The 16,028-nt window shown below is 37.3% G+C and overlaps 1 protein-coding gene across 1 annotated transcript in view; it reads left to right on the top strand.

The window, feature by feature from the left end:
• The window catches only part of stx8 (syntaxin 8), a 75,012-nt gene that overhangs the window by 10,869 nt on the left and 48,115 nt on the right, over positions 1–16,028 (top strand). The window contains exons 5-6 of the mRNA XM_079840138.1: positions 2,802–2,929; positions 3,494–3,586. Of these exons, the coding sequence (XP_079696264.1) occupies positions 2,802–2,929; positions 3,494–3,586 (221 nt within the window). The remainder of the gene's footprint in view (positions 1–2,801; positions 2,930–3,493; positions 3,587–16,028) is intronic.

The raw sequence follows: 16,028 nt of genomic DNA, 5'->3' as shown, positions 1-16,028 counted from the left end.
AACCGCAATAGGAGGGAGAACGGCATCAGCACTGGTAAGATCGTTTAGTCTCCCTATTCCTAATATGTAATAATTTGTTTCATTTGCGGCCGTTTGAATGTTGGCTTTCTGAAGAGATGCTCAGATTCTCATCTGTGACAATGTGTGTTGCAGTAGCACTGTCATATCTAGCTGTAACATGTCATATAGCCTATAACGCTCGCAAACGTTTATTTTTTTACATTTTTGGGAGGAGTAAAATTTACATCTGTGGTTTCATCAACCAGACGTATTTACCCTTGTCCAGTTTCATCTGGAAAGAGTTTCGGAGGGCATTTACACCTGGTCATTTCACGGTCGGATAGTTATCTGATCAGAGAAAACGCATGAAGTGACCAGGTGTAAACGTGCCCAAAGAGCTGGTGTTGGGAAATATTATTCTTCTGCAAAGTAATATAGTGCACTATGTCCCATACATTTTCTAGATGATTAAAAAAAAGATAGTATCATTGTCACAGTTTTTAAAAAATGCTTACACACTAAAAGTGGTACTTGAGGCCCACTTAGCGAAACCATTAACTCACATACCTAATCTTCAGACCTGCAAAACTACAAGAACATTATACGCTTTAAACTCAGTTTGCTATTGTAAAACAACCTTTTTGCAAAATGCTAAACACAGTTCTCTACATTAGACACATTAGTCAAAACTAACAGCTCTTGTTTCATTTAGAAAACATTGCCATTTAAATGCCAAAATGATTTCCCAATTACCTACAGCCAACGATCATGTGAAAACACTTATACATAAATTAATCAGAAACATACTTTTTTTGAGCTTTGCATTTCCGTTTATTTTGTAATTATATATAGATATAATTACATAGATTTTATACATTTAATATATTAAAATTTAAAACTTTCACAATATTACTGTTTTTACTATATTTTGATAAAATAAATGCAGACATGTTGAGAATCTTACCGACCCCAAACTTTTGAACGGAAGTGTATTTTGTCATGTGTTGTGGCTGTACAAAGCACACGAAGACAAAGAGCTCAAAGAATAGTATTTAATGCAAAAATTCAAATACAGTAATCCACAGGAGAATGTCACAGTGAGAAAAAAGCAACCACTTTAACCAAACAATACCGGACAGGGAACTAACTCAAACTGACAGCTTAAAGGGATAGTTCACCCAGAAATAAAAATAATTTTTTATTGTATGAAACTTTATTTTGTTGTAGGAATATCTGAGCAAGCAATATATCAAAAGAAAGAGCAGACCCTCTGCTTAAAAAAAAAAAAAAAAAAAAACGCTTTATTCTAGCTTCATGTGTTCCTTTTTTATCAACACTTAAATATGGGTAAGTTTCATTAAAAAAAGCAACATTTTGAACAAAAAGCTTAGAAAATCAAGTTTTTGTCAAAGACTACATCCAGATCAGATTCAGAGCGATGATCAAAACAGATGGAGTAGACTGAATCAATCAACACCCCTAATGCTTGCACAGTCCTATAGCTCGTTCTGGGTCGACATTTCATTCAGTAACATTAGGCAGTTTTGATTTATATGCTGTTTAATGTTGATGATTACGTTATTTTACATATGCATCTGCTTACATACGATCGCTTGTTTTTTGCGTCTTCCTTGTCTATGTTTTTATCAGAAGATTCTGTACTCATTCAGAAGATGCGTAATAGCGCCCCCTTGCGTATAACACTGAAAACACAGAAAATTCCATGTTTGGCAGGGAAGCGTTTTCTCACAAATAACGGAAAATTCCGTGTTTGGCGGGGAAAAAGTTATAATGGCAGTAAATGGCATCCCAAAATTTAAAGACCAAAAAAAGAGTATCCATCCATTATAAAATTAATCCACACGGCTCCGGGGGTTAATAAATGCCTTCTGAAGCGAATTGATGGGTTTTTGTGTATGAAAAATATTTAACAAGTTAAAAAGTAAAATGTCTAGCTTCTGGGGGACCGATTTCCATATTCAACTTCCGAAAAAAACATAACTGGCACGACTATGACGTTGGACGTAGCGCAAGCGTTTTGAATTACGAGAGGCATTACACTTTAATTCTTAAGTTGAATACGAAAGGCTGTCCGCCGGAAGCCAGATATTTTAGCCTACTTTAAAGGTTTAAATGTGGATTTTTTTACACAAACGCATGGCTATGTTCAGAAGGCCTTTATTAACCCCCCAACGCCATGGGGATTACTTTTATAATGGATGGATGCACTTTTTTGGTCTTCAAATTTTGGGCTGCCATTCACTGGCCTTATAATGCTTGGATTAGCCAGGATATTATTTAATAGAACGATTGTATTCGTCTGAAAGGAGAATGTCATATACACTTAGGATGGCTTGAGGGTGAGTAAATTATGGGTTAATTTAAATGTTTGTGTGAACTATCCCTTTAAATACACAGAACAAACAAAGGAAACTAGATGGTACACAGGTGAAGATTATCAATAACAAGGAAAATCAAATCAGTAAATATGACAACCAATTAGAAGCGGGAACATAGGAAACTAGGTCAAACTAAACAGGCAAACAGAAACATAACAGAATATACACAGTTAAAGTGTATTACAGTTACTACAGTATTACATAATAGTTTTATATTATACTGTTGTTTTTTATAAATGACATCATTTGTATTATTTAATTGGGAGGCAGTTCATTGTCTCATAAAAGTTATTATGTATGCTATGGTACAGTACTGGTACATTTGTGTCCGATTTTCTAAAACCTTTTTCAATAAACCGGCATGTTGCAATGGGTGTATTTTTTTTTTGCCATTTTCTGCAGGTCAAGTCTAATGACGGGTGGAAATGGGTCGGGACCTGCAGTGAACCCGTGGCTGGTTAATGAGCCTGAGGAGACCCGAGGACTCGGCTTTGGAGAAATCAAACACCAACAACAGCAGATTATCGAAGGTACGTTGCATATGAGATCACTTTGCAAGTCTTTCTGTCTTACAACTGATGTGGTGCTTGACATTGCTTCTAGCTGACAATTATCTGGCCACCTCTCTCTGCTGTCCAGATAATCATCTATCTTTTGATGAGATGAGACATTTTGAGAAGCCTTTTTTGAATTTACGCCCCATCATGAGATCTGCTACTCATTTGAGAATAGCAACTGGTAGGAGTTTTTGAGAAAAAGCAGGAGCCGTTTTTTTCTACCCAATTTATACTTTTAGCTTCAAGGTTACAGCTAAAGTACCTTCTGGCTCACTGTGGCAGTGACCTCTGTCAAAAATGACACTGAATGGGCTTTAAATGTCACAGATGCCAACACCCTTCTGCTAATGGGTTTCTCTCTTTATGAGGCTCATTTAGATGTTTTAATTAATTTATGTACTTTTCTATTGTTTTTCCAACACAAATGAGATTCAATTAATGATGATTTATATGATGATTTTTGGATAAATGTGTCTTTTTGTCTTTCTTTTGTACAGTTCTAACTGAAAATGTCCCTTTTTTTTCATGTGTATTTAGCTCAGGATGCTGGCCTGGACGCTCTGGCTGCAGTCATAACTAGGCAAAAACAGATGGGTCAGGACATCGGCAATGAACTAGATGAACAAAACGGTAAGTGAAAATCGCTTTAGCCTATATGTGACAGCTCTGGCTGAACATTCAAATGTTTTTCTGTGAATAACATCTAATTTGCGGTCAGGTTGGATTTACTTTGTCAAGCCGCTCTGTTGCTACACTACATATGATGTCACTGGCTCTAAAAGTAGCTGTTTTTTGTGACTGGGGTTAAAGTGGAAAATGTGGAGCATGGTACTTGGAAACCCACTCTCACCTAGTCCATCACAATTTTTCATCTCCTTCCTGCTGCAATGTGTCAAATATATTTCCTATATATAAGCCTGTGTCCTTTGCACAGAGACATCACATAATTGTGTGAATCTATTTCAGTTTGAGTGTGAGAACATGGAGGAACATGGAGGTGCATGATGTAGTTGAAGTCACATGGAGGAGACTGAGCTCAGATCAGTAGTCTGTGACCTCATCTGAAGGTCGCAGCTGCTTTTAACTTTTCCCACACTGTTCTTCAATCTGTCTGGCCTAGCTGGTAAGGTGAGACAGGCTAGAGTGGGGAAAACAGATATATAATTATCATTTTTTTAGGTGAGCTATTTTATCCAACAAGATCATTTTGCTGAAATACAATATTTTCTCAAAATGATCAGCCACACTGACATTCACTAAAGAGTGCTACTTTAGCATGAATTGCCAGGGTTGCAGCAATTAAAAAAATACATAAACCTGAGCTGGAGTTGTTTGTTACAATCACTGATGTAGTGTTCATTCCAAATATGTTCCACTGTCATTCATCACTTAATGATGATGATGAGGTAAAAGTTGAGGACTGTCAGTTATTGAAATAAGTCTTATGCTCACCAAGGTAGAAACAGTAATACAGCCCTATTTTAACGATCTCAGCGCATGGTGTGAAGCGCATGGGGCAGGTGCACTTAGTCCAAATCCACTTTTGCTAGTTTGCAGACAGAAAAAGTGGTCGGTGTGCCAGGCGCATAGTCCAAAAGGCTTGTGCCAAGTCTCTTAATGAATCATGGGTGTGTTTGTAACGTGCAATAAACCAATCTGAGTCTCATCTCCCATTCCCTTTAAAAGCCACACTCAAAACGTCCGTAAAAATATGGCACAATGTACCGTATAAATATGAAGGAATTTTCTGTATTGTTTTTTTTTACAGGTGTTTTACCTGTATATTGAATTACACATTGCATTAGTTTGTGTTTTAAGGGTTAGCAGAAATTTCCGTAAAGTTACTGGAAAATGTCCTGGCAGAAAATTACCAGTACATTTTCCGTTTTTATTTTTTACAGTGCAGTTGCGCTTGCACCAGGGCAGATTCCATATTTACATGGCGGAATTTGCGAGCGGAAAGACTGAACGCTTTTATCCTTTTATTTTTAATATTTAAAAATGTTTGTGTGCTACTGCGCGTCCCTGTGTGTAATAAGCAGTGTGCGTTGTGTACCCGCATATAGGCAAATATTACCAACGCTCCCTTTAAATAGCACAATAAATACTACCTTTAGACTTAGACCAGGTTTTGTGACCAGGTTTTTTTGGTCAATGGCGCAGTTGTTTTCACTTGCCTCAAAATAGCAACGCGCCAACGATGTGCTTGAACACACCTCGTCTTCAGACCATGGGCGAACAGATGGGCGTGAGTGCATTACAAAAAACGCTTGCATAGCTTGGCATCGCATTGTGCCGTGTGTATGATAGGGCCTATTTTTTTGTGCAAAAAATATTACAATTTAAGATAACTTGATTATAAATGTAATTTTGATCTAACAATAATTTTATTAGCACACTTATTATTAATAGTAAACATGCACTTCTTTGGCCATAAAAAAACGTTTAACACGTGTTAGCGATTTATGGATAATTATTGTTGGCACAGTGAATGTTGCCCTCAATACTTTTTCAGGGGGCAGCATATAATTACTATGGACCACTTCCAGTGTTACTACTCTTTCCTGTCTGCTTCAACAACTGGCTCCTTGAAAACATAAGACAAATGTTTCAAAGGTCACAATTGGTATTTTTTATCGAATAGAGATGAGCACATAAATTAATTGAAAGAGTGATTGAAAAAGATAATGCAAAAATAAGTGTGTCCATAGATTAGTTATTTTACATAGCCTAAACACATTTAAGGTTCATCATTATTGTGACCTTCTGGTGGAGGCTAATGCTGGGAATTGGAGGCATTTGGCTGCTTCTCCCCATCTCTACCCTGTTGCAGTCTATGCAGGGCTTAGTGTGATTGATTTAGTCTGCTTCTCGTCTTCCCCAACAAAACATGGGAGTGAGAATGAATTATTTGAACGGGGCCTCAATTTTTCTCCCCTTTTTTGCTAAAGCGTGCAGCGTCAGTGTTTCCTAGAACAAGAGGTTTAAGAGCAGTTACTGAAATAGCATGGTCTCACATTTGAGAGCTGATAGAGTTACGGTGCTGTTCTATTGTACGGTCCAACAAACCTCTCCTGCAGATTTCATCTGCAAGAGTCTTTTTCTTGCTGATATAACACCTCTCCCATGTGCGTATTAAAGTCTTGCTTTCCTCTGGAAACCAGCCATGAAGAGCTGTCACAGAAGGTCTTGAGCAGATTTCTATATTTCAAGGCATAGAAAGAGACTCTGCAGAAAGGGCTTCTTCCAAAATGCTGTAACTTTGTGCTCCTGATGCACTTTATATAAAAAGAGTTTTTACAGCAAATGTAGAGTGTCTTCAGAAAGCATTCATGCTGTTACTTAGTTTTTTCAAACATATTTGTCCTTCTGTAACACAATAATAAATGCTACAAATTAATTAATCTAAATAACACACTTAAAGGGATAGTCTAAAATTTGTCATTTACTCACCCTCATGCCGATCCAAACCTGTATGACTTTTTTTTCCCCCTTTATAAAAGATATTTTGAAGGAACAAGTCCCATTTACTTCTGTAATATTGTTTGACCATACAATCAAAGTCAATAGACCCTTTTCACATTTCTGGGTTTCTCAGAAGCGGAAGTCGGCATAGTTGGGTTAACTTTTATAGCAGTGAATGAGAGTATACATTAAATATATATTGTTTGTGTCCCCATTTGCTCAAATAGCAAAAGAAAAACTCTATAATAGTGATTTCACAACTTTCAAAAAGAGGGAAAAATAGAGTGAAATTAATAACCCTTCAAATTGCGCAAATTGAAATTGCAAATCGAAAATACGGCCAATGGAACCGCGTCAAATTCGCAAAAACTCCCATATATTGCAAAAAAGTTTTTACGCTCGTGTGAGGTGGTTTTTCAGGCAATTCGAAAAAGGACATTTTTGCACAACTGCAATGGAAAGGTCACCTGGCTTATGTAAAAGTGGATCATTCTTTACAGATGACACTGTGTGTTTGGAGAGACAGAGTTCTTTATTAAACTCATAATAGTCAATAGAATTACAGGAATACTGGATTCTAAACACAGAAATGCCACATTGTCATGAAGACCTTGAAGCAGATATGAGGGAGAAACACACACACACGCATGCGTCCTCATACGCTCAAGTGTAAGGGCCGTTCCTTGCCATTAAGGCTTGGATAACACGCATGTCTCCTTCCATTAAAAATAATGGCCAGTGTGATGGATGGGATATACATAAACCTACCAACATATGTGGCATAATTTTTTGAATGACTTAACACGAGAGGAAACAAATACGTTTTAGTCGCATAACATCGGTTAATGGAAACGCTGTCATTTCGCAATAGTTTTTTATCAACATTTAGAAAATATTGCGAGTGTTTTTGCGCAAATCTGTAATGGAAACACGGTTAGTGAAAAGAGAGAAATATCTTAATTTTACAATCACTCCCATAGACGCTGTATTAGAAACACCCTCACAACTTGTTTTTTGTAATTTGATGCAAAAGTAATATAATATAAAGTATTTAATTTTTGTATTAAATTAATCTTCATTTGACTACATTTGGACATGATTAATCACAGAAAACTTAGCATTTTAAGTAGTTCATTTTCAAAATAATTCTAATTAAATATAGAATAAATGAATAAAGTGTGGGCAATGATTAAAGTCCAGACTTCATGGTTGTTCTGCTTAAGAAAACGGTCAGTTTTCAGTATTTCTATGAGCTTTGTGTATTGGAATTTAAAACTATACCAAATTAGCATTTGCACAATGTACTTTCCTGGTCATGCCGTAATTTGGATTCGAAGTCTGGGCTCCGACTGGGTCATTCCAGAACCACTACCTTCTTTTTTCCAAGCCATCCCTTTATAGTTTAGCTGCGGGCTGTTGATTATCGTTGCACTGGAAAATGAATCTTCAACCTAAATGCAGATCTCTGACTGACTCAAACAGCTTCTCTCCAAGTGGTCTTGATACCAACAAGGTTTCCTGTTATTCCTGCTGAAAAGCAATCCCAGAGCATGATGCTGCCACTACCATTCTTGATGTTGGGTTGGCTTTAGGTGAATCGACCTTGGACTAATCAGACCACAAAATTCTTCCAGAAGGTTTGGAGTGGCTTAAAAGTTTTGTCACATGGCTTCTAGCGAACTTTAGCCATGATGTAATGTCAGTCTTTTTCCGAAATTGGCGTTCTTATAGCCATTCTCGTGAAGAGAGGCAGAATCGTTGAAGTGTTGAAGGAATTGTTGATGTCTACATAGTTTCCCCCTTTTCATCCAAAGAACTCTGCAGCTCTGTCAGCATTGTAGCTGGCTTCTGATCATTTCTCTGGCAATTGACCTTCTGGCCTTGATTATTCGATCTGGTAGATGGCCTAAACTTAGTAATGTTTGGATTCTGCCATGCTTTTTCCATTTGGTTAAAGCGAATGTCCCAGTGTTCCTTGGCAAACATGTGACCTTTCTAGTATTTTAATAACCTTGTGAGGACATTTATTCCTCCAGACAATTTCAATCTAAGGTTCTACAGGTGGTTCCATGGTCTACATCAGACTGCAGGACTGATCTGATCTGTTTCAGAATAAAACTAACTTGGTTTAACTCTGAGGTTATTCAGAGTTGGTTTCAATGATACTTTTAAACTTGATACTGCGCCTTAAAGGGGGTCCTATTATGTCCTTTTATGAAGTCTTGTTTTTTGGGGTGTACTAGAATATGCTTTCGTGCTTGATTGTTCAAAAAACACATTATTTGCACATATTTTACTTTATTACAGCACCTCTCTCCCCAGTCTGGCCCGAACGCACCGTTTGTTTCGATGAAGCCCCTCCTTTCGAAATACGAAATGTGCTGTGATTGGTTATTTGGCCCAGTGTGTTGTATTGGCAGTGATTAGAGCGGGAAATGTCACACCGCAAGCTCTAGTACTTGGATGTAAATATTAAGGATTGTGTCAGTTTCAAACCAATTCAAGCCTGATTCAGACATAAGAAAGTTAACAAACAAGCAGATCGTGCAGAACGGATTCCATGCTTGAACTTTGCAAGCATGGATTTCACAGTACATTTCAGAGTGGTATGTTTTTTGTGTAATTTTTTTTTTACATTTTAGATACAAAGTTATACACCATTTAAAGGGGTCATGAACTGGCTTTTTTATTTTTTTTATACTCTTGTCTGAGGTCAACTTAGGACGTCCGCATGGTTTTAACATTCAAAAACATCATAATGAATAAGTAATAGGCTATTTTCAGCTATTTTTGGTTTTGAGGCTCTCTGAAGAAACCGTCGGTTTTGATGGGCGTGCCGCACTGAAAAGTTGGAAGTAAACGCCCATGGCTAGGATTGGATACGATTTGCATATTTAATGAGCTTCAGCTCCCCTCAGTCCATGTGGGAATTGTTTTGAAAGTGTCTGGGGAATCGCTCACAGAACTTGCAAAATATCTTTATCAAACAAACACAATGATTAATCTCTCATCCACCCACGATTGATTGGAATGTTATTTTTTTATTACTTGGCTCGCCCGATCAGTGAATATAACCACAAACCACACACACGTGCGCGTGCGTAAGAAAGGAATGTTATTTCACTATTTAAGATAGCCCGTTGGCAGTCCAGTGATACATTTTGGTAGCCCGTCTGAAAAACACGTAGCCCCGGGATGATGGGCTTTTAAAAAAGTAAAGCCCAAGCCCTGGCCCATAACATTACAAGTCTGAGTATGATCACGAATGAAGCAATAACACTTCAAATAGAGGATTCTCCAGCGTGTGACCGCATTCTAAGGTATGTAATCAATAGATTTCAAACGATATGTAACAATGCAATACTAACACATATAAAAAACATGTTTTACTCACATAAGTGTGTTGCACCATTCCTGTCGGATCCAATATAGGAGGCACAACATTGTGTTCTAATCTCAATATGTCTGCAAATTCAGTCTTGACCTGTATCTTGTTTAGAATCGATTCAGTGGTGAAATGAAGCGAACAAATGCGCAATGTCTTACGCACGTGAGCTGGAACCAGCATGTTTATTGCTCAGTTGCGGCGCGCGCTTCTGCATTCTTTGACATCAGTGGTCAACATATTCTGAGGTCTCTCGTTTTCTGGGCCTGGTGTCAATGAAAGCTTTTCTTTGACTAACAAGGAAGTTTTCATCTCTGAAACTTACAGGATATTCTTATATCACAATTAACTTTTATATATCAAAGGCTCAAGAGAAAGTTGATTTCTCAATTCATCACCCCTTTAATCATGATACGTGTTGGAAAACTATGGTAATACAAACATTAATCTATCTCAAAACCGTAGTTAGTTTTCGTAATGGGCAGTCTTACAAAAGCGAGAGCTTACAAAAGCTACAGTACACACTATATCAGTGCTGTAACTGTAATGTTGGCTAGCAGGTGAGCAGAGCCAAATAGCTTTGCATTTTGTTTACATCTTAGAAACAACATAAAACGTATAATTGAAACTGTTAATAGAAAATGCAACTAGAAATATAAGACATGCTTACAAGTTGTGATCCACAACCAAAAGATTGTCCTGACAAAGTGGGAACTATTCCATTTCAGGAAAAGCTTTTGTGCATAGCCTGCATTGTACTCTCTTAGTTTCTGGAAGCTGTTCTCCGTAAAATGTGCAGCACACAGATAAACGTTGGGGTTATAATGTTCACGGACAGTGTTTAAAATAAATTTTAACCACTCTATGTTCGTCAGCCTTTGGAAGGTCAAGCAAATTTGTTTTGGAAACTTTGACTTAGCGACAACAATGTCTACTCTAATGCAGCTCAACCAGCCCTCGTTCCCTTTTTTTGCGTATTATGTTGCGGAGATTATTTAAATGAGTATCATTGTGACTTTAGAAGATCCGGAAAAAAAACGTGTTGTAGTACAAACTAGTCATTCTTGGAAAGTGGATTCTGTTAAATAAAATATCTCCCTTTGGAGCAGACTTTGAACTTTATAACCTTGCAGATTTTTTTTTTATATTCAAAAAGGAACATTACACACTAACTAAAGTTGAAAAAGTCGAAAAGCATAATTGGGCCCCTTTAAAACCACAGTGCTCATGGTGTGAGACGCAACAAACAAAAACATCTGTCAGACGCATGTGTGAGCAGACCAACAATTAAAAATTAGTGTTGCTGGAATGTTATGTGAACACTGTGAAGTCTGCCTTGACAGATTGACAAACTTGATTGAAAAATTGATTATGAAAGCAGGGCTGTACAGTGCTACATATATGTTGCACGTGCTACAAAAAATCGGTCTGTGCGATGAATATATTTACCCCAGTAGCACGCGTGCGATACAGTTTACCATGTGAGACAGAGCTCGTTTGAGAATTTGTTTTGTGCTCGTGTGAGGTTAATCTAGGGCTGCACAATTGACTGAAATTAAACCAAAATCGAGATTTGTCTTTGTGAAATTATGAAAATCGCTTCAATTTTTAAATAAATAAATATGTGCAGATGAAGCGCAGCACTGTTCAGGGCAGATCGATCGGTTCGCAATAAATGCTGCTCTATCTCTGCATGCACTATGAGATGGAGTCATTGCATTTTAGTTCGAAAAGGGGCACGGTTTGCATGAAAAATTGCTAATGTAAAAGCTGTCAATCGCAGGCTCGGTGTGCACCGGGGTACCGAACCCGAGACTCTGAAGGAGGTGGCACTCGAACTGTCCCGCGATTCACGTGAATGTGAAAGCAACACAGACTCGGGAAGAAACGTAACCTGCATATGTGTTTTAGCATATTACAATGTATTTAGTTCAATAAAACACATGTAAGGGATGATGGTGTTGATGATTTACCTTGTGTATTCACGCATATTCGTGCAATCAGGGCAACACATGAACTTAAAGGGTTAGATCACCCAAAAATGAAAATTCTGTCATTAATTACTCACCCTCATGTCGTTGGACACCCGTCAGACCTCCGTTCATATTCGGAACACAAATGAAGATATTTTAGTTGAAAGCTGATGGTTGAGAAAGGCTTCAGATAGGCCTCCATTGGCATTCAGTACATTGACACTTCCAAGATCCATGAAAGGCACTTAAAACGTTGTTACAAAGTCCATCTCACCACAGTGGCTCTACAATAATTTTACGATGCGACGACAACAGTTTTTGTGCGCAAAAAAAAATCTAAATAACACCTTTATTCAGCTTGTTCTCGTCTTCCGTGTATGCCTCCACGACGCATGCGCGAGAATATGACGCAGATCCGGCGTTCGGACATATGACCCAGAAGCGATTTGTTTACGAGCAGAGGAAGACGCGCGTGTCTCAGCTGTTGGATTCTACATTGATCGTGCTTTAGGTCTCGGCGTAGTTCTCAAAATGGGGCTTAAGTGTGCATTTCATGGATTCCCGAACGCCGGCGCTACGTCATATTCTCGCACATGCGTCGTGGAGGCATACACGGAAGACGAGAACAAGTTGAATAAAGGTGTTATTTAGATTTTTTTTTGCGCACAAAAACTATTGTCGTCGCATCATAAAATTATTGTAGAGCCACTGTGGTGAGATGGACTTTGTAACGACGTTTTAAGTGCCTTTCATGGATCTTGGAAGTGTCAATGTACTGAATGCCAATGGAGGCCTATCTGAAGCCTTTCTCAGCCATCAGCTTTCAACTAAAATATCTTCATTTGTGTTCCGAATATGAACGGAGGTCTGACGGGTGTCCAACGACATGAGGGTGAGTAATTAATGACAGAATTTTCATTTTTGGGTGAACTAACCCTTTAATGCGACGCACATAGGCTACAGTAAACCCAAGAGTCGTTTAGCCAGCTGCGCAAAATAGCACCAAATTAATAAAAACACAATATATTTACTGCAGTGTGTTTTCTATCATCCGCCGTGCACATTTTTGATGACGTAAGAATAAGATGAACAAGTGCACCAGGGTTCGATAGAATCAAGTTGAGTGTGAAACCAGACCAGCGCTGCGGGGGACGCCGGGAACAATCGCGTTTGGACACAATCAGAGTCATGACCACAGCAAACGTGCCCAGTGTTAAAGCCCCCTTAATGTGCATTAGAAAAAAGCAACAACCTCTTTCCAAACTTGTAATGAGAAGCGTTTACAAACCTGTTGTCCAACAAAAGAGAACATTTTATCAAGTGTTTGAAATAACCTACTTTTGTTATCTGACAGGCTTCACATCACATAATGAGGCAGAAATTATATTATTTTATAATATTCTGTAGTATAGTGATAGATTCGCGGTGTAGAGACGTGTACAGTCCTTTTTTTCTTTCTCAATGAATACATAAGATAAAATAAGACAAAAATTAAGACATTACAGTCACACATTTTTTGATCATAATTTAATATTTTATTATAAAACCTTAGACCTTTCTAATGATTTATGTTTTCTGTAAAATATAATAATAATAATAATAATTGTTATTATTATTTTTATTCTTAAATATTTGTATTGTATAGCACTTTTTGTAATTTTTCAGACATGGTAACAGACGTTTTATACATGTGCTACAATTTTGTGGGCTGTGCTACAAAACTTTCAACCTCTGTAGCACCAGTGCTATGTGCAAAAAAAGTTAACGTACAGCCCTGATTGAAAGTACTAAATCATGATTGTAAACTACTACTATGGAATACTATGGAAGTCAATAGGGCCGATCAACTGTTTGGTTCAACAGAAGAGCAACAGAAGACTTGAGGGTGAGTAAACGATGTAAAGTGGAAAACCACATGTTGTCTTTATAATATCCCACTATTTTCACACAATATAAACGGGGCGAATTCAATTCACATTTATTTGTATAATCTGTTATCAAATGTGACTGTGCCAAAAAATGTCCACATGTCAGAAATGTACAGTTCTAAGATAATACAAATCATGCAGCATCCAACATCATGTATTCATTTTAGGCAGAAACAATGAGCTTATTAAAACAATTATTACAATTATAAGTTGTGATCATAATGATTACAATATATAGAAAATTTGGCAGTGGTGCATAAGTTGACATCGTCTGAAGTCCTCGCAGGGGTTGGTGGAATATTAAAAATAGTTTGACTATTCTTCTGAAAAGACCAGATATGGGCATGCCAAAAAGATTTGAGAGAGTTGAGAAGTTTTCTTAAAAGAGCAACTTTTGGGAGCAACAACCAATAAGATAGAAGACAGTTGAAGACACGAGCAGCCTCCTCTCACTGTTGTGAAAAATTTGTCCTTGCTGTTAGACATTTTATTTGACATGACTCTGACCACTTTTAAGAAAAATCATGTGTGGTAAAGAAAAAAATCTGCGGTTGTGGGGATCTTGCCATTTAAATAATTGAACAGCCTGTAAAATTAACTATTAAATATTTTGAAAATATGTTACTTGAATGAAAGCAAAGACATACATACAAATCATCAGATGTAGTGAATAAATCTTTTAATAAAATATTATTTGTAAAGAAACATATGTATCCAGTATGCCAACCAACAGTAAAAATGCCCTCTAGTGACTTCACTGTATAACGACAACATACCCTGCAGCCACTGCATGTGGCTTTACGCCTCATTAAATATACACTACTGATGACGTATTTTGGCTCTTACTTTTACACACACTTAAACATGCTGTCTGCATGTGAATTGCAGTCAAGACCTCAGATACCACAATGACAGGTCAGGTGACGGTAGTGAAGAGGTCAGTGTCTGCCAGTTCAAAAGGTCAGCTGATCACTAATGGTGCTGTCTAGCAGTAGAGGAACAACCCAAGGTCTTCATCTGAGAACTGAATTGCAATGGGTTGGCTTGTGATTATATCTCCAGTTTCCTCAGATCACAAATTATGAAGCTTATTCACTGGAGTCTTTTACCTATGTAAGTTAGCACCTATAAAATCAAAATATCCAACATAACATAAAAATAATGTTTTCCATAGAAAGACGATATGGTTTTTTGGTGTGCATTATTTGAAAGAGATCGTCTGATCATTAATAAACATCCAGAACAAGGCTTCACTGTTCCGACAGTGTTTTAGCTGCTCCATTACACTCTTGTATTATATGACATAATCGACAATGTAAAAAGTAATAAGATAGTTTAATGCCCTAAAAGAGACAGCAGAAAATGGATCGCTTTTACAAAAAAGGACAAGAAAAAAAAACCTCCTTCCTGTTGCCGTATGACCTTCTCCTCTCACTTGTTCTTTTTCTTTGAATGACACCTTTTATCCCTGCCAAAAACACTCCAGTTCCGTAATAGTGTTTTACTGTAAATAGATTAAACATTTAATGTAGGAAGTGAGAGGCAGATGATATCCTTTTAAGGCCATGGCTATGAAGAGTGGTCAGTAGTTAACATGACTCTGAAGCTTCCTGCTGTCTCATGAGTACTGTCAACATACTAGCAAAACTGGCCTGGCTCAGACATCCTGATATCCTCGTGCTGACCATTTAACCAGAGCCAGAAAGTAAAAAGGCAGTTTGCATGCCCTATTCATTTAAAGGATTACTTCTGTACTTAAAATGGTTAGTTCACAAACAAAGAAAAAATCTTTAACACTTTACAAGGTAACACTTTATTTTACAGTGTCCTTATTACATATGTTACATGTAATCACCATAGTAATAACAGTAAATTATGCATAATTACATACAACTACCTCAACCAAACACTAATCCTACCCTAAGCCGGTAGTCTCATTTGTTAACATTAGTTACTGTATTAACAATTTACATAAACTGACAATGAGCAATTCATTTGTCACAGTGTTTATTAATCTTTGTTGATAAAGTTTAATAAAAAATCCAGTCGTTCATGATAACTAAATTAGTTACTCACCCTCATGTAGTTCCAAGCCCACAACTTTTTTCACTTTTCACGACATTTTTTAAATAAATCAAATCGAAGAGATTTCTGTATGTCCATTGAAAGTCTATCATAACTTTCAAGCTCCAAAAGGTCATAAATGCTGCGTAAAAAGTAATCAATATAACTCCATTGGTATAAATATCTTCAGTTCTGCATAGCCCTCTGATGTGCTTTCAGGAGAAAATCAAGCATGTTCATGTGAGATTAAAAACAAA

This window comes from Gobio gobio, assembly GCF_949357685.1.
Source record: "Gobio gobio genome assembly, chromosome: 17".
NCBI classification, from domain to species: Eukaryota; Metazoa; Chordata; class Actinopteri; order Cypriniformes; family Gobionidae; genus Gobio; species Gobio gobio.
The sequence above is the reverse complement of the archived record's forward strand: the minus strand, read 5'-3'. Positions and strand labels throughout refer to the sequence as shown.